Here is a 20,235-nt window from a genome sequence, read left to right as displayed (position 1 = left end):
GCTGGTGTTGAATATTTGATCTAAGCCTTTATGCGACGGTCAAAGTGTGCCACAAAAAGTGGAAAAAGCATCGTATTGTAACGCTTTTGGACGCATCGCAATAAAAGGCGTCGTAAAGTATCTGGATTTTTTACGACGCTTTAAAGTCATTGTAATACCTATTTGCGTTGGTCTTGCAATAAACTATCATGATAAATTGGGGTTTTACGACAGTTTTGCGACGCTAGTTTCTATCGCAAAAGTTCATAATGAAATGGCTTTTTTTAGTCCAAATTATAATTTTTATTATTTAATATTATAAAAAACACTGTATCTTAACTTACATGTTCGTTCACAAATGCTAATGGGATGATTGTTTCAATTGGCATATAAAGTAAACTATGATTTAACAGTCGAATTTACTATAAAAGTTTATTCTCAATGGTACTATATCCTCATCAAAGCCAACATAAACTTCATTCATGTAATTGAAAGCATTGTTGAATACATTCACTTTACAGAAACCAATAATTATAAATTTAAAAAACCCAAGTCATGATGTGTAAAAAATTCCTACAGATACAATGAAAATATTACAAATTCAAGTAGCCAAATAAATATACTCCAAAATAGTATATTAGTCTTGTACTTAGCCTAATTCTTTACCCCAACCTGAAAATCAATCACAAAACCATCAATAAAATGAATGAGAAACATAAAGTAATATGCTAATATGAAAAACAATTACAAGGTCATCATTGTGAACAAAAAAAGAACAAACCTACAACATAATTAACTTGAATAACATGAAGCAATATGCCAATTTGGGGTAGAGATTTATTCTTTTCTTTTTCCTTTTGGGGTTGTATAATGATCATCAATCTTATAGGCTTTGAACATCAAACAAAAAAGTGCAAGGAAAGCAGCCAAAAGCTGGGACCAGCTTCAACCATTATATATAAGGCCATGTACTGGTGTTTGTCTTTAAGTTCTCACTTTGTGATTCCAAACTTAACTATTCTTAGCACTATGCCAAGATTAGGCAAATAATACCACTTCCAATGTAGCATGACAATTTTTAACATGCAGTTCATAATATATATATTCATAATGCATCACTAAAATAATAAATAAATCTCCAACCATTCACCAAATTGAAACACAGAGAAAGAGAGATGAATCTGAAAAAAGAAAAGAAATGAAAACAAAATTTTATCCATATCAGATGCTGGGAAGGGTGGATGGGCTGCTAGTTGGCTTTGTGATGGAATAACTGCAAATCCAAAATCAAAATAAAAACAATACCTAATTGGAAACATAATCAAAACTAATTTCAAATCAAAAAGCACAAGATGAAGAGTGAATACCTTTCCCATGTAGAAGATTTAAGTAATGTAAATTAGAACTCTTCATATGCATGGTACCATTGATTGAAGTGAGGTTTCATGTTCAATGGGTTGGGAAAGTCGTGTAAACATGAAAGCATACGAGCAAAATACAACAATAGTTATAACTAACTACCCACAATTCAACCTATTTGGTGTTGTCTAAAGTAAAATGTAGCATAGTGCAAAGACGGGAGTTTCACTTGTGTTGAAATTAGTAAAAAAACCCAACACCCAAAACATTATCAAAACCCATCATTACACACATCAAAACCCATTTATAAACACACCCAAAAATGACTTTGGGGTTATTTTGGGTGTGTTTCTATGTTTAAATATGCTTGAGTTTTTTTATAAATACATGTCTAAGATTGGGTTTATTTATAAATTTGACCCATACTAATTAATCGAATTATATGATGGTTGAAGTTTCAAAAAAAAAAATTGTTGAAGTCTTATCTTTGAGCTATCTCCCGAACCGCTCCATGCCCACATGTTTCTCTTTCGACCTGTACCGTCTTTCTTTTTCTCACCTTTGTTATGGTCATCAAATATGTGTTATCAATTTTGTCCAAGACTACATTGGAAAATGATAATGAACTACATCATGATAATGTTCTTTCCAGGCCTTCAATGGTGTCTAATGTACAAAGTAATTACTATCTGCACTCATACCCAACAAAGAAAAAGGGAAGCAAAAAATTTTAAGATTTACTCATCTCAGTGTACATAAGAATGATGAAGAGAGAGCCAAAACCCTCTTGGCCATTTATAAATACATATAAGCAGCCTCCCCCACTCCCCAACATTCTCGTATCATTTTTGTAACCATATCTAAACAGCTTTTCAGCTCTCCATTACCTACAGATTGTGCAAGAGTCTCTGCCGCTATATCATTTCATCAATTGAACATCCTCGTTTGAGGAACATGAGGTCAAGCTCACGCTGCATTATTTAGCTGGAGGGTCAATTTTATGTTCATAGCTGCTAACTCAGCTGCTAAATATTTGAAGACATAAGGCATTGCAACAGTCTCCATCCCTCTACTCGTCTGACAAGCATGGCAAATGACCTTCTTTGAGGCTCTTATGGGCGGCAGTCCCTTAACCGCACGTCCAACCCGTCTTTCTGGCTTGACGAATGAGGTCGTTAGGATGCTTCCACAAATAGAACATACATCAGCAATGTGATAATCGGAACACGTATGAAGCCTGTCGTGCAACAGATATGCTGCCCCATGGGCAAGCATAGAGTCTCGCTCCATTTCACCAAAACGTATACCACCACCTCTTTTTCGTCCCTTGATAGGCTGGTGGGTGATCTGGTCTATCGTTCCAGTGGAACGGACCTGCATGCAGAATTGGAGTGTCACATGTGAGGCAACCAATAATCGAAAATGGAACTCTGAAAAAATCTTAAAACTTCATGTGGTTAAAAATCTGAGTTGGTGATTTCTTACCTGATATTTGTCTGAAACCATATGTCGTAGGCGTTGATAATAAACAGGACCCATAAAGATCTCACATGTGAGTTCTGTCCCATAGACCCCGCTGTACATTACCTCTGTACCATGGTAGTTAAACCCTTTAACCTTTAACATTTCACCAAGTTCATCAACAAGTGTTTTCGATTGTGGTGGAGTCTCTTCATTAACATTCTTTGAATTAGCAAATGGTGTTGCATCAACATATTTTCCATGTAAGCTACCTCCCTGTGACAAGAAACATGCAAGCATATAAACGGACATCTTCTGATATTCTAATGAAGAAAAACAAATCTAAAATATGGCATACAAGGGGAAGAAAATGTAGACTCGAGATGAATTCCAGAGTAATTTGATCTTTTGATGACCAGTTAATGGAAAACTATTTTTTTTGGTGCTTCCGCCTTACACAAAATCAGAAAATAGCACACTTTACAACATCTACCACCACGTATGAGAGAAACAGGAAGCATCAAAATGTAAATTTATGCCGGTACAATTACTAAACCAAAACTCTATTATGACAAAAAATTAAAAAAAACTAAGACTATAACCCAATATATATATATATATATATATATATATATATATATATTGTTCGTTCCGCTGAAAATTCACAAAAATCCTGTTATGTGTATTTCCCTTTCCGGAAACTTGATGCCAATCAAGATTCATTTTCCTAAAGTCCTATTTAAACATTACCAAATCCCAAATTACCTTTAAAGCACCTTATCACTGCTACCTTACAACAGTCCGAATCACTACAGACAAGAACATCTGTGCTTTGTCTACAGGGGTGCACTGGCTGTGCATTTTTAAAATAACTTTTAACATCATAAAAATGAATTCTTTAGGTGCTAGTACCTTTGCAGCGACTGATTCCAAGAGCATTGCTATTGTCATCCTTGAGGGGAATGCATGTGGATTGATGATAAGATCTGGACGCATTCCTGTAACCCCAGAAAATGGCATATCAACATCAGGCCACAACTGGGAGCAAACACCCTTTTGTCCATGTCGGCTGCTAAATTTATCACCAATGATAGGGTTTCTAGGGTGTCGAAAGCGTATGCTCGCCTGCTCAAAAAAGAAAATAGAAATCAATACAATTCAGGAAAAATCGAAAACGAATAGTATAATGAGCAAATCTGGGATAAATTTTTTTAACAAAGATTAACCTATAGTTCTCATGATAACTAGGAAGATTCAAGATGAAAAATATTACAGTTGGATGTTCAAGTCACCTGCGATGCTTGATATATTTCAGAAAACATTATGAAACGAAATGGAACAAATTACTCTCAGCTTGTTTGGTTATAAATACCAAGCATATACAGATAGATTTGTTTCAGAGCAAGTATAGCTCTTAACAATCACATTAAATGAAGCCAAAACAATTAACTGTAGAGAGGGCGAGTCTTTCCTCAGTTTGTGTACACAGAAATGATGAAAAATAATAGAAAAGAGTGGGGACATAACCCTTAAACCAACTTTCTCCAACTGCGCACGGGTTGAAGACTGGAGTACAAGTCTGGAAGAAAACTGACACTGTCATCTAAATCACAAACCAAATAATGAAGAAAGTTCACTCTCTTTTCTGTAGTGGCGAGCAAAAATGGTGCAGAACTGTGAATGCCCCTACTACGCACATAAAAAATGGTGCAAAATTCATCAAACTTTCAAATTCAGTGTCCAAGAACCAAACCAGAATAAAGGTTGTCCAAGGGCCCGTCTGGTAATGAAGAATCAGAGAATGTTTTCATGAATGACGTGAAAAGTTCAGAGAACAAAAACGCGTTTGGTAGCTTAGTTGAAAACTTAGTTCTGGTATGTGGCGTATGCAAAAATGGTGCAGAACTGTAAAGGCAAAAGACTAAATTGCCCCTGACTTTACGCACATAAAAAATGGTGCATAAATTCAATATATTCAGAGATTTTGTTGGGTTCTTGAGTCAAATCGATCAGTGTCCAGCTCTGCGTGTGATTCTTTGTTGGCAACCAAAATGTGAGGAACCAGAATAACAGGTTGGGTCCACTTACCTTCTGAAGAAGCTTCTTTCCATCAATAGCAACATAGTCAACGATAACAGGCTCTGAACCTTTGTGTTTGATGGATCTTGACTCATTTGTCACCTCATTATGAATGCTATACAATTCTTCATTGGATTTTATTGTCTGAAATTCCACATAGAATAGGATCAGTATACACATACGTACATATATGAACATATATAGGAACCTTCAGTTGCAGGAGCCAACTGTGCACATGTACAACTACATATAAAGTATTATTCAATTACCCGGACGTTAGCGTCCGGATTTTGTTTTGACACAAACACCGGTCACCAAGCAGAGGAGGCCAATCAACCGACCCTTGTAGCTTGTGGCTGCTGCCAAGTTTTTATCAATCTATTCCATTTTATTATTGCCTACACTACAAAGTTGCTTTAGTAATTTCCGTACAAGCTTAGATTTTCTGTTTTAACTATCGGGTGTTCTCCTCCACCCAAAACCCAAAATTTAAAACCTAAAACCTAAGCAAACAATTATCCAAGGAGAAAATTTATGTTTTATGTTTGTGTATATTATCAGCAAAACCAGAAATCACTTGGGCACTTAATTACCATCACAACCATTTCATTTTTATCAATGGACTGAGTTTTTCTATACGGTTTCCGATTTGTCTATTTTTTTTTTTCAGGGATCAAAATTGAGGAGGTATCTAAAGGATGATGGCTTTGGATCATCAAACTACATTATTGAGTAAACGGTATATCTATATCATCTCCAATTTTCGGTGATCCCAACTATCTGGGTTCGACATGATACAGAACAAGAAACACAGAGAAGAAAATAAAATTCCAGAAACGAATGCTAACCTGACCAACATAAGGAAGACCATCTGAATCGATCGAGGAATTCTTATTGATGTTACTTCTCCTAAAAAATTTCCGTGATCTATCTGACCTGCTCTTTTGATCAGACAAGTCAATTGTTTCTGTCTGAAAAAAACCATTATTAGGTGAGCAAGGGTATAAGTTAAAGAACAAGAAAACCACAACCATCAGTACAGACATTGACTTGGTATCAAGAAAAAAAAAGCAGATGAATATGAAGGAACTTCTAATAAAATTCCTGAAATTGCTTCGTAACAATGACTTTCAACAGTTAATATAGGGCACAACCATAAGTGCACATATACGAAATGCATAGGGCAACATGAATACAGGATTTTTCTAATACTCCAATTTATCAGACATGAAAGTTCGTCATGCTCTGCCTTTTCTTAACACATGAATACAGTATTTAAAAATTTAGGTCTAGCCTCCAATTTACTAGCTGAGTGATATTTAAGCATGAACATAACCACTAATACCATGACCAAAACAAAACCTACAGTATACTGATCCCATGAGGCACCTCAAAACAAATTAATAAAAAGCAGAGCATAATGCATACACTTGTAGGGAACTTTTACTAGTGGCATTTTAAGTAACAAAGAAGAAAGACTATTTATAGTAGCATCATAATACTGCCCGAAATAAAACCTGATAAATTAGTCCATGAAACATTCCACGATCCACAGATGACTTGTTTAAAATCATGGCATCCTCCATATCATACCTAGGTGTCATAAGAAAAAAAAAAAGGCAACTAATAAATGGTAAAAAAGAAAAGAAACAACTACAAATAAGCTTTATGTATCTAAATTTCTCACCCAGTATATGACAGTACAGCAACTATTGCATTTGTGCCTGTTGGATATTCATCAATGCAGTACTTCTTATATGCACTTGTACGAACAATGGGAGACTGAGGAGTCTGAGAATGCCCAAGTTTCCATTATAACAATGAACAGTGTGAGGGGGAAAAAAAGCATTAAAAAAGCACGATGAAGACAATAACTATAAAATAGTAATCAATTTAAATAAGAGAATTTGTCACTTCTATAAGGGCGCATGTCTCCCTTGCACAAGGAAGGTGCAGAGACTAGAAAACATTCACCATGCACCGACATTCATCAAGGGATGAAAAGACAGAAACTATGTACTAGTGAATGAAGTTTATTTAAATAAGAGAATTTGTCACTTCTACAACAAGTTTGGTCACATGCTTCCCTTGCACAAAAAGGTACACACACTAGAATATATTAACCATGAACCAACATTCATCCAGAGATGAACAGACAATTATGATGTAGTAGTGCATGAAGCCCACTTAAACAAGTGAGTTGCCACTTCTACAACAATATTAACTCACAGTCCCCACAATGAAATATTGGCAGGATAGAGCAGAAATTGTACAGGACCAGTCAAAGATTTAGTAGCGTGAACACAAAAAGAGACCATAATAAGATTGATAAGACAATTAATCACTGCGCAGTCCCTGACCAACTACGCGTTCATATATGAACTCAGTAACTTAAATTATCTCATATGATTTTGTACATACAATGAAATAACAAGATAAAAAGGAACCAACCTTAAGATGATACAGCTTTTGATCTGCACGATTGCAAAGTGCTTGTAAAGAGAAGGCCATTGTTTGTTTTGCCATCTATATAATTCAAAGACAAATAGAATGTAACAAACTGAGAGTAAGCAGATTCCAAAATATAGCAAGAGCTTTATACAACATAGAGCTTCCATTCAACAATGACCAAGGACAGACAGGAGGGTAAAACTAATAAGAACCTGACACTGGTACATATTTCGTGGGCTCTGATTATGATCTGACCAAGGTGTAAGACTAGCGACGACACTGAGCATTCCTGTTGGATGAATTTCTTCATGAGTTGCAGGGAAAGCATCTTTCCTTCCACCATCTCGACCGTCAGGACATCTTATTTCCATGAAAACCTAATGTCGCACATAGAAAACAGTTAGTCATACTATTGGTGCCCTAGCTGTAGCAATCAGGAAATGTACAAGATAATTGTTATCAAGGCAGGAAATACCTGTTCAAAGGGCCCAATAAGTTCAATATTTTGACCTTCATCAGAAGGAATTGAAATATTCTTAACTGGCCGAACAAATCTAGAAGGAGAAGTGAAAAGGTACAGACCAGGATATGCCCCACGCGAGCTTAAAGGTACATATCCCACTTCCAGATCATCAGGAATCTGAGATATATCATTTCAGAAATAAGATCAGGGACTGAGATTACAACGAAAAGCAAGGCTAAAAAAAAGTAGTAAACAAAAATAAATGAAGAACAAACCACTGAAGAAGCTGACACTTTCAGCCTCCTTAACTGAGCCACAACTTTCTCAACTACTTTGGAAGATATAGAACCAACAACACAGCCATCTAAAAGAACAGAAAGATTTGCAGGAGGACCAGCTTGAACCAGCTTTGGCACTGAAGATATCATTTGAAGCTCACTCAGAACAGTGAGAATAGACTCTCGGATATGCAAGAAGTTTCTAATATTTCCTTGTGCATCAAAGTAGGATGTAATTCCTGTCATAAATAAGATGGAATCAGTTATTGAGTGTTACATCCAAGACGAGTGTGGCAATAAACAATAACTTGGGAATATAACAGGCAAAGAACTAATAAACATCCACATGACATGAAGAAAAATAGTTTTGTAGCTTCGAAGTATGATATTACTCAGTTTTTTGTTTTTGGGAAAAAGAAACAGAAGTTTATTAAAGTAGGAAAGCTTTACAAAGAGTGGATAAGGACCCACAAATCCAACATTATAGAAGAAATCCTTAAAATCATCCAAAATCGATGCCCATAAAGCTGCCCTTTGTCCGTCGATGTCCTTGAGGCTTCTTCAGTTCTTCAGGGTCAACATAGGGATTAAGCTTTAATCGGTTCATAAACTTAAAAATGGTCTTCCATGACAGTTGAGAAAATAAGTTACTCTTGAGCTTATAAGCTGGCATTCATACCAGGCCTCAAGTGCTAACTAGAAAATATATCTGATCACAATAAGCAAAACTAATGCTCCAATTCCATCAATTTTTTTCCCTTTTCATTCCTTATATGTGTGACATAAATACGACTAGTAAGTTGATATTTAAGAAAATGTGAGTAAAGAATTGATCTTCTTCACTTTAGAACTTTAGTCCATGATCATCCATTTGATAAATAATATTAATTTAAACATTAGTTACCAAATTTTAAAAGAAAATTGAATACATCCCAGAAAGAAAAAGGGCCAAATATGTACTTACTACAAGTGGAAGTCATATGGTTCAACAAGCCACACGGCTCTCCATCAGGAGTATGCACCGGGCAAAGAAAACCCCAAGATCTGTAAAAAAAATAAAAATAAAAATAAAAACAAACAAACAAATATACATACATATTTAACGTGATTGAACCCAATTTTAATAATGAAGTCAACATGTCAGATCCTGAATAACCTCGCAAGAAAATACATACTCAGGTAGCAATTTCCGCACACTTGTGGTGCGAAGTCCAGCAAATGAAGCTCCTCGATGGACGGCACGAAAATGAGATAAGTAACGCAAATAATTAAGCCTCTCTGCCTGAACCGTTAAGCCTGCCCTCTAAGAAACAACACAGAAAATAAATGAGTCTTCAAATTTTATAGAGATAGCGTGATATTATATGTGAAATAATATTTTTCCCCATCTCTTCTTTGTCTCCCTCTATCTTGCTCGTCTCTTCGTTGCACTGATGTGATGCAAGAGAGTAAACATAAATGTTCAAGGACCTTTTTAAGACTATGCCCTTCAAAATCTACTCCCTGGAAAATCCCTGGAAATACACCCATTTTCCTCCCATCCAGCTTCAAATTAACATAGCGATTGTTTGGAATAACAGATTACTTCAGGTCACAAGTTTAGGACATATTTACGTATCGTTGCCCTATATAAAGAACTGTATTTTACTCCATTGATGCAATATACAGACTTTCCCTCTTACTTTGTCTCAATTTTCTTCTAACAATGATGTTAGCCAAACAGAGGCATTTCAGACAAACAATTAAAATGAGCAATTGATGTTTAGTTACAAAGTTAAGCTGTATTAGAAAAAGTTTACTGCTCAAACTAACCAAGAAAGCATATCTGATAGCCACAGGCATCAGTTGTACAATACAAGTACTCAAAATTTGAGCATTCAAAGAGCAAAAATAAAAGGTTTCAACGCAGTATTTATCTTTGCAGTTACCTGCCACTCTCAACACATAATATGAAATTGGACCCAAGCTTTTACTCTATAATAACCAACAGTCTATGATCGTATGTATAAAGCTTTTATTTTCTTTTGTAGTCAATTTATAAATAGAAGTTTTTTATAACGAACTCTAATTAGATGGGTCAAAATCATATAATCTTGATGATATTTACCATCAGGAATAAACAACGAATGGTGGTCATCGCTCCATGAAGACCATCCTCAACATAAAAGCCTCATGTCTTATAATCAAATCAATTGCCAACCTAGGAAGCTGCACCCTAGCACAGGGGTAGTGGAAAGCCCCTAGTTTAACAAGTGCCATACGTCAAAGTCAAAGCATGGCCTCAATATCATACAAATTTAACCTGGCTATAAATCAGTTGGGTGGTTGTTTGTAATACAGAAGAACGCAATTGTTTATCAAAACCATTATTCAAACAATGCTGTTTGCTTGGATAAGGAAAATCCAAACAAATATTAGCATTCCAAGTCTTAAATTTTCTGATCATTAGTCGTACAACCACCAACATGATTAAAAATTGGTACATTTCAAGTATTAAATATACCCTACTAATTTGAAGTTTGATGATAACACAACTTATCATTAAAAAATAATTCAGAACATCCTATGAACCATGAGCTTGTATAATCAACATATTACTTAGCTGGTTTAAAGAAGAATTAATTCATTATGTCAAAAAGATCCTGATAGGAGAAAAGCGGAAGGGAATGAATTTAGTACAAATGTATGACAAGGAAAACTTAAAGCATATAACCAAAAAGCCCATACCTGCTGCAAATCTAGACCTGATTGTGTAACAAGCCTTCCGGTTTTCAACATATTTTCAACAGCTAAACTAATGTGCTTTGAAGGATTTTTATCCAAAACCTTCTTTACATTTACTACTGCATTAACAGGATGCAAGTGTTAATTCATGTGAGAAAAAGAAGGCACATATCTTGATTTATAGAAGATATCTAAAAAAGCATCTTAGAGCACGTGCAAGTTGTGTAACACACAGCTGAAAAGAGAGAGGAACAGGAATAATTCAAGAATAATTTTAAACAAAATTTTCAATATAAGAAAGAAAACACATACAGCTGCAAAAATCAAAAGTCTTGCTTTTGTTGTTGATCTGATCTTGAAGAAGTTTTTTGGCCCTTTGCAACCAATCTTCTAGTTTTTCCTAGAAACATGATAAACGGTAAGTGAATAAAACCTGAACTCAAAGACAAATAAACTGTAATCTATTAATAATCAGATCTTAGTATTAGAAAGATGGACACATCACTAAATCCAATCAAAATCATTAAACGAAAGATAATTTGCCCCCAAATAAATATTGTTCGCAATAATGGGGCCAAAAAACCTATGTTCTAGCTGTAAGAAAAAACAAAAGTGAGAAGACAGGAATGGCTTTACAACATCAGACAGCTATGGTGGCATTTGTTCGTAGAAATGTAATATTCACGGGTATTGTACCATGTAGTCCTACCTTCCATTCGTTATGAAAGAATATGGTAAGAGTAATATATTGTCAGCTACGTGAACCCCAAAAAGGAGTGGCATCCAAACAAAAGCAAGAAACCCCGTCCCACAATAACTCAAAAAATTACTTACAGATAAATAACTGGTCAAGAACTTAAGGATATCAAATGGATGAATCATTGGATTTGATCATGCCTCAATTGCAATATTTTTAACTCCCAACTAAAAATCATTTGGCAGGAGATGGATTAGCCTTAACCAGGAAAACAATTTTATTTTGGTATTAACCACTAAATTGCTACATATTAAATAAACATATCAAAATATGCTATTTAGAAACATAGTACTTTACTAAACACATACATATTCCCGCACCCTAGACATGCTTAAAAACATAATTCAGTACACAATAATGCTCTGCACACTTACACTAGCAGAAAACCTAGACATCCTGGTGTGCACACCAGGCATCCAAACAGTTTTGCTTTCACCAGGGATTGGCACTATACAAACTACCACAAAAGCTTCCACACACAAAAAGTAACGTCTGAAAAATGACAATTTAATTTTCTACCTTGAGATATATGGTAATCAAGTGACCAGGGAGTAAGACTTCATGATTTTGCAAGGCATCTGGATTGTCTGGCAAGGATGTCTGATCCATAAGAGAAAAAAGCTTCTGCACCATAAATCTAGAGATACAAAATGTGAGAAGTGAAGCACAAAACCAGCGGAGAAGAAATACATTTTTCGTGATCAAAACTGTACATGTATCTATATATATATATATAGAGGGGGAGAGAGAGAGAGAGAGAGAGAGAAACCAACATGAGCAGATTGAATTTGTCAAACCCTTTATCAAGGTGAACAAATATGTAGTCCTCTAGAACAGCTTCTCCAACCTACATATTGAACAGTTAGCAGAAATAAGCAGCCAAACAAACCACACTACCAGTAAAGTAGTTTTCTTTTCCCCAATTCCTTTGGACAAAAGGAGAGGCAAAGTTCGCAGAACAGGACTTACCACAGAAAGATCACTTTCATCCTCCAGTCCACGCATAAGAGGTCGGAAGTGCCCTCCTGATTATGATAAAAGGGATCAATACAAATCACTAATATTATAAATCAAATCTGAAAGGCCATGATAAGACAATAGTAAGTACCAATGTGCTCTAGACATTGACGGCGAGTGATAAAGTCTCTCACTTCATCTAGAATAATGTGTGCCCGCTCACCCACAAGCTGAGTGCCAACATTACCCTTTCCTTTCTCATATTTCTTGACATCGCAACTCTCATCTTTCTCAACATAGCAACATGTCAAATTTTTATAAATTTCGTGATCAGTAGTGTCAATAAGAGCCTGTTAAGGACAATCAGGCGAGTTAGCAAAGAATATCTATTACACCACAACACTCCAAATATGTGATCACAGATGATGTATTAATAAATGTGTCAAGGAATTAAATATCCCTAATATATAGTATAAAATGATCACAATTAAAAAGTTGTCTTTGTGATCATGAAGCCATAAACAAGACCGGCAAATTTGTAATTCATCAACAAGAATTAATAATAAAATACCTGAACAAAATATAAAAGATTCACCTCTATCCATACAAAATATAAATCTTCTTGCAAATATAATCTCATTACATTTGTTTTTATCTCAGTCTCATACATTTGAAACCATCGCAATTAAAGTATAGAGAGAGAGAGAGAGAGAGATCAAAACAAAAATTAAAACACATAGATATTTTATTTTCTCCCAACTGGTGTGTTATGTGCAGGTGTGCTACTGAGAGTATGGATCATTAATTTCTTTTATACCCAGTAGCCTCACGTTTATGGGGTCCGCTGTTTAGGGAGGCAGGTTTATTGTGGGGGAACTATGTTTCATGTAGTGCATTGCTTGGAGAGATGTTTAAATTTTTTTGGAGGAAAGAAACAGGGAGAAGTTCTGGGAAGATGTGCTACATTGGCCTTTTTTTTTTTGGGGTAGTGTAAGGTGGAAAGGAATAGGAGAGTTTTTGATAATGGTAAGGATGATGAGATAGATCAGTTATGGGATCAGATTCGGTTTTGGGCATCCTTGTGGGCATATACTTTATCCGAATTTAGGGAGTTTACCCTTTATTTTATCTATTAGGATTGGAAAGCAGTATTGTAGGGACATTTGTTTCAGGTGCAATGTGGGAGTGAGGTGTCTTAGTTTTAAGATTCTGGCTGTTGCATTTTTGGTGAATTTCTTGTTCACCATTTGTACATATTGGTTTTTTAATATAATTGTTGTTTCTTATAAAATAAAATAAAACCATAACTAAGAGTCTTCAGTCTCAGGCATGACAATAGATAGTAATGCAAAAGATATAGCAAACAAAATGATGATATCCTATAAAACTAGTAAAAAATTACAAGATATGCACGTGATTGAGAAGGACTTCACCAAAAGTAAAAAATAAAGTATATTTGTAACAGTATCATCAAAAGCACCTTTAAGACAAGACCCACAGGAAGCAAGTATTCCCTCCCTTGTATCCTGCAAAGTTCAAATTATATAATATATACACTTCGTTGCAGCTCAATATAGCAAAACCAAAATTCTTCTCTAACCCGCTTACCAAAATCCAAGTCTTGCGCTATCATTACGAAGGTAGTACAATTTGACTGTTACTGAAGATTGATCTTCTCTTGCACACCTGGAATGACAGTAAAAGTAGAATCAAATTAATAAACTGCACAACTTTTCCAAAAGGAAGCTGCAACTGCAAACCATTGTTCCTTAAACAAACAGGAGACGGCAGTTCAAATCCATATATTCAATTTGAGTCTGCATCCATCATTCCACTTGTCAAATTGAATATGAATTTGATATATCCAATCTAATTATAAACCAATCAGAGTTTAATATAAATTTTTCATCATGCAATATATATTAATTATGCTTGCATTCATAGACAACATAATCTGCTACCCCATTTCATAAAATAGAAAAAGGAAAATAAAACAAAGGGGGCAGGGTGTTTCCTAAACTATAGGCAACTAAAACAGCAAAGCAAAAACCAAAGAGAACAAACGCAAAACAAAAACAAAAATTCATGACCAGACAAATCCTTAAACTCATAGGAAACTGAAGTCCATAAAGATGTTCAGAAACGAAATTTGTCCACAAATGATCCACATCCTCCCCCTAACACCCTAAAAAAAAATTCCTATATCTCCTTCCAAACAACCCAAATATTGCCAACACATCACATCTTCCAAGCACCATGCAATTGTCCTCCCTCCAAAAAACTTAGGTTTCTCACAAAGTAATGGATTACAAGGTTCTGGGACTGCCAACTCAATCTGAACTCCCTAAATAGCCTTATCCACAAAGAATGCCCCCACTGAGAATGGAGCATTAAATGACTCAAAGATTTAGCATCTCCTTTGCGCATTACACATGGGAGAAAGGCTCCAATATGGTTTCCTCCTCTGTTATAATACCTTGGTAAGAGTTAAGTACAGTTAAGCTAACTTTTAATAAATGATTTTAGCATTTTGATACAACATTGGTAAGACTTAAGGGGGTTTTCTTTTCACGTTTGGTACCAAAACTTTAACCCATGTCTCATTCCATAACCTGAACTTTAATTTGTCCCAACTAATCCCTAACCTAATTTTTGTGTACGTACCAACTTAAATGTTTCTGAATATTATCTCATGGGCAATTTTGGCACTTACATAGTGTATGTCATCTATGTCCTCAATGATAATGAGGAGAAAGACACAATTTCCATCAGATCTGTAACGTGTTTTTAAAGTTTGATTCAGAACTTATTAGACAAAAAGAAATAAAAATTGAAGGACCCAATTCAGACAAGTTATAGTTTAGGTCATAATTCAGGTACAAATAAATATACAGTAAATTTAGTTTTCCAGTATTCTACTAAATGACTATTATCGTATTAATTTTGCAATTGTTCTTCATTAAGTTAAATATTTTATGTCCTCACTAAGTGCAATGATTAAAAATCCAGTGGATGCTTGGATTGGGTCTCATTTCATAGAACTCACTAATTTCCATTCCAACTTCTATCTCTATTTTTCTGTTGTTTATTTCTGGAAATCTATTTTCCACGGTGATCTGGCACTTTTACAGCCGCTGGACAGCAGGATCACCCTGTCCCAAAGCCCTAGGGGCCCCAACCAAAACTACAGCTAGGCCTCCTATTGATAATAACAGAGAAACTAACAGAAGCCAAGCAACCACTCAGCCATTTCCTCCACCAATTACCAAAACCCTTTCATCTCCAGCACATGATCAAGGAAGGGCCCAATCCACACAGTCACAAGATTTCTCAAAAATCATCTTAAAAGCAACTCCTTCCTTCTTTCTAACTTGAAAGTCTTACACAACTTCATTGACAACTGCGCCAAAGTAGAAAAGAAATCTCTAACCAAAGCTCCTTGGGATTTGGAAATAGTCTCCTCCAAGCACTCCCTCAATCTCCTAGATAGCACTTTACAATAATCTTGTACAAGCTAGTGATCAACTTACAGGGCAGCAGTCCTTACCTTCAAATGATGGGTCTTCTCAGAAATCAAGCAGATAGAGGTTTGGTTAGTACAAGGCATTGACAACCCGGTTGTGAAAGGACTACTGAAAAACCTTCACCAAATCAGCCTTAACAACCTCCCAATCCTAAGAACCTTCAACAAACCATCCATAACAGGGGACTTATCACAGTCAAAGATGAATTGTTCATTGTGCTTGAATCCGGCATTCACAAGAAATTTAAATGATTAAGAGGTGGAGAAGTTGGCTTCATCATTTCACTTGATGGAAAGGGTTCATTTGACAACAGCCAGACCAGATTCAAGGGCTTGGAGAGTTGGATCTACACTTCTCTTGTAAATTTTTTTATAGATATCTTTGTGGAGATGACGATGGTCTCAATTTTTATCCAACGGGTTTGATATGGAAGGCAAAATTTCCCCCAAATGCCACAGTTTTGGCATGCCTGGCCGCACATATACATTAGAAGAGAAGACCAATTGTGTGCTGTCTCCAACTCCAAGCTGGTGTGCTACATGTAGCAGAATGGGGGAGAGTCAATCATGTCTTTCATCATTGTTCTGTGCAACAATAGGATGCTTCCCATCCTAAGGATTCTCCAGATGAAGAGCAACAGAAGAATTTTCAATTGTTCTGTCAGTCATTTTGAACCTCTGTCAACAGTCTCGGAGACTATAATATAACCCTAGCAGTCTAACCCCCAGGGGGGACCCCAACCAAAAGGTGATAGACCGATAGTGTGATTTTCTAGCTATCTCTTTGGGCCTCTATTTCTAATGTTTTTCCAAGGGCGTTACCTTTGCTGCCACTTTGTTAGACTGGATGGCAGATACCAGTTAAACCACTTTCTTTCCTATTTAGTTTTGAATTTGATGCAGATCTGTTTCCGTTCTGTTTTGTTTTAAAGAACTTGTCCATGGATTGTATAGTTTAAATCTGTGATTAACAAAAGTTTCTTTTTCTTATAAAAAGAAAAGAAAAACATATGACATTTCATAAACTAGGACTAACATTATTATTACTAATACCAGTAAATGAATTATAACAGAATGCCTCAAAACAACTTTATCATAAACGCACATATGTGTGGAATTTAGAGAGAGAACCAACCTTATTACAACTGCCTTATCAGTATATCCTTCCTTTCGATCACGAAATGAATTTCGCACCATACTCGTTGGCTGGAAGACAAAAAGACAATCGCATGAAGCAAGTTAATATCCTCCCCCAGAACTATCTTTGAATATCCATAAAAAATCATAACGTTAAAAAACTCTCAGTAAGGTACTTGCCAATTCCCATCATAATATTTTTCTATTTCTCTCAAGAGGTAATTGTGGGATACACAAAGGGGAGCAGCCTTCCCCCTCCAACCCCAAACCCCACCCACCCAAAAAAAATCTAGGTTGAACCCAAGACCTCTCCCCCTTTAATCAGGGAAGAGATACCACTTTGGCTACAAGGCTCATTATCTCTCACAAAACTTGCTGCATTACATCAGATGAAAAGGCTCACTTACATAATTCCTCTTTGGCAATATGACAAGCCGAACAACTCTCTCAAGCCCATTTAACACGAAGTAACTATAGCACGACAAAAATAAACCGTTATAAAAAAAGCAGAAAATGAACAGAAATCAAAATAAAAACAGACAGTGCAGCTAGTAAAGACATCTCACATGATGACACGATATGAAAAAGAGAAATCAAAATACTCACCCACCCATTTCTGATGACTCTTCTTTGCAAGAAACTAGCTTTTCAGGATTAGCACCTCTTAAGTGGCAAAGCTTTGACTGCACTTTACAAACCATCCATCAAGAACAAGACTAAAACAGAAGACTCCACAAAACATTTTGGTTAACATTTATTGCAGGGTTCACCAAATATCCAATTTTGGCCATCTTGCTCTTTTGAATCCCCTAATATCACTAGCCCTGCCCTTAAAACTATAAAAAAATTCTGTAAGTACCAATTAGAGGAGATTTAACCCCCAAAGGCACCCTCAATGCTTATTCTTAAACGGGAAGAGAAGCCAGCAGACCAGAAGGCGATTCGAATCAGATGCACCATATGAACACAGCATGTCTCGACAACCAAGTGGACTAAAATCACAAAGTGATGCATAACTTCATACCAATTTTTAGGTGAAATGACAAGAAACACCTTATGATATATAAATGATAAGAAACAGATTAGTAATCTCCAAGATTTTGGCATGGACTTCAGACAAAAATATATACGAGATTTATATAGATAGAAGGGCATACATTTTCGAATATGCTCAAAGAAATATATAACTGATGTACAATTATTGAAGGAGGTGTACAAGTAGTGAAGTGGGCATGACACCATATGAATATTAGCGTGCAAGACATAAATTGCTTAAATGTTTCACATCTACATTTAATTTGTCAGATTTTAATCTAGCACCTTGCTTAACTGCATGATCAAATATTCTGAAAACCACCCAGGAATATGAATACATACATCATTAACTAATCATGCAAACAAAACAAAATAAAAGACTTGATAAAGTTAAGGATCAAATACGAGAATACCGACCATTAGCATGATGGGAAGCTGCCCAAAATTGAAATTCTCTCTTATTGCGGGTCCATCATTATACTTAAAGTAAACATCTGCCATGAATTTCCCTGTGTAGGAAAGTTTAGCCTGTCTACACTGTTTAAACAACCACAACCCATTAATGCCTATAATGTACAGAATCATACATTCATACACATATACCTATATGAGTGTTTGACACTTACTTCGAAAGGAAGCAGCTTTCCACGGGCAGTTTTTGATTCTTCCTTTTGAGGTGGGAATAAAAAAGGTTTGCCAAACCAAAGTGAGATATGAGTCAAGAATAAACGCCATTCCTTTCAGTCTAACAATGCAATGATTAGCTTTGAACAAAATCACATGTAATTTCCATGAATTCAATCCAACGAAAGATTAAAAGCTACTAGCCTGCAAACAAAAAAAATGGAAAATAGAAGGTAAATAATAAAATTTGAAAAAGAAAAAAAGAAAGGATATTTGCTAGGCTTGTTCCGGTGGAAGAGTCGACGACTTCGATGGGCTTGATTTTATTGAGCATAGTCTCAAGACCAGCAGTGACAAAGTGATCGAATGACTCTATGTGGTGCCTGAAGAGCTCACGCACCGCCGCGTAGTCCTCCGACTCAGCCGATGGCTTCCCAAACATCTTCTTCATCTTCTCTTCTCTCTTCGACGCCATTCTGATTCTGTTGTGTGCTGTTCGTTAGCTCTGTTCAGTGAACAACTGAAGAAAGAAGCTGGATTTTTTTTTCTTGTTTTGTGTTTTTTGTTAAAGTCCTATGTTCGTCGAAACGTGTAAAATTGCAGTCGCGGAGGTTTTATTAGCGTTTTTAGGGTTTTATTAGGGTTTATAGTTTTTGGGTTGCTGTGTCGGTTTGTCATAGTCTGGTCGAGTTGGGCTTTTCTGTTAGCCCAACGTTCTGCGGCTGGGCTATGATGAGGGGATCTTGTGCTGGGGTTGAGGTAAGGGTTAATAGATTTAATTTTTTTTTTGTTGGGAGGGTTAAATACACAATTGGTCGGTGAGTTTAAGACCACACTGTATTTCCTAAAATTCACTATTTATATACATCTCATTATCAACAAGAGTAGTTAGAGGATTATTCATTGCTGGCTATTACACGAAACTCTATTGTCCCCTTTAGATCTTTTACTTTTCAAGAGTTATTACTAGTATAAAGAATTTAACATTTTTTCGTTTAATATTTTGTATTATACAGGCATGTACAAATTTTTCATTAATACTTCCTTTTTTCATACATGTCTTAAAGAACTTGTAAAATACAAATTTTTTAAAAAGCAAATATACAATACATGTACGTACTTATTTTTCATCTTTAATATAAGTGTCATTTATAAAATTTTCAATAATACACACATAATTCATGTATTATATTATACACATAATTTTTCACATATTATTGCATAAAAATAATATATATTCAATTATTTAAATAAATCCTATTAAAATATTATATAGTAGCCGAACTTTTCAATTCCAAAGAGTTAAGTGAGAAAATTTCGGTTTTAGAGTGTAAAGTGATAAATTAAGACTCTATATAGCCGTGCGGATACTCTTTTAAAAAAATTTAAAATAAGAAATAAAAATCGG

General features: G+C 35.5%; 1 protein-coding gene across 1 annotated transcript; it reads right to left on the bottom strand.

The window, feature by feature from the left end:
* Positions 1–1,946: 1,946 nt before the first annotated feature.
* NRPA2 (nuclear RNA polymerase A2) lies at positions 1,947–19,433 on the bottom strand. Its single transcript, XM_008220348.2, has 27 exons — positions 19,101–19,433; positions 18,830–18,909; positions 18,621–18,740; positions 17,775–17,851; positions 17,576–17,639; positions 17,167–17,237; positions 14,117–14,194; positions 13,989–14,034; positions 12,660–12,858; positions 12,521–12,576; positions 12,325–12,398; positions 12,071–12,188; positions 11,107–11,194; positions 10,798–10,913; positions 9,246–9,373; positions 9,035–9,114; positions 8,068–8,309; positions 7,805–7,969; positions 7,542–7,706; positions 7,330–7,404; positions 6,566–6,669; positions 6,396–6,471; positions 5,727–5,849; positions 4,888–5,022; positions 3,712–3,924; positions 2,824–3,075; positions 1,947–2,712 (listed from the first exon to the last, which is right to left on the bottom strand). Exons 1-27 carry the CDS (start codon positions 19,300–19,302, stop codon positions 2,305–2,307), a joined length of 3,555 nt encoding a protein of 1,184 aa, XP_008218570.2. The 5' UTR covers positions 19,303–19,433; the 3' UTR covers positions 1,947–2,304.
* Between the last annotated feature and the right edge of the window lie 802 nt (positions 19,434–20,235).

The sequence above is a fragment of the Prunus mume genome, linkage group LG2 (assembly GCF_029339155.1).
Source record: "Prunus mume cultivar Tortuosa linkage group LG2, ASM2933915v1, whole genome shotgun sequence".
Taxonomy (NCBI): Eukaryota; Viridiplantae; Streptophyta; class Magnoliopsida; order Rosales; family Rosaceae; genus Prunus; species Prunus mume.
This window is presented reverse-complemented; position numbering and strand designations above follow the sequence as displayed.

Excerpts from the sequence above, each read along its gene's own strand:
- NRPA2 (XM_008220348.2), bottom strand. The coding sequence starts at position 19,302 with ATGGCGTCGAAGAGAGAAGAGAAGATGAAGAAGATGTTTGGGAAGCCA. Across the intron at positions 17,852-18,620 it reads AGCTTCCCATCATGCTAATG|TCAAAGCTTTGCCACTTAAG; the intron begins GTCGGTATTCTC and ends TGTAAAGTGCAG. Across the intron at positions 17,640-17,774 it reads GAGTCATCAGAAATGGGTGG|TTACTTCGTGTTAAATGGGC; the intron begins GTGAGTATTTTG and ends GTCGTGCTATAG.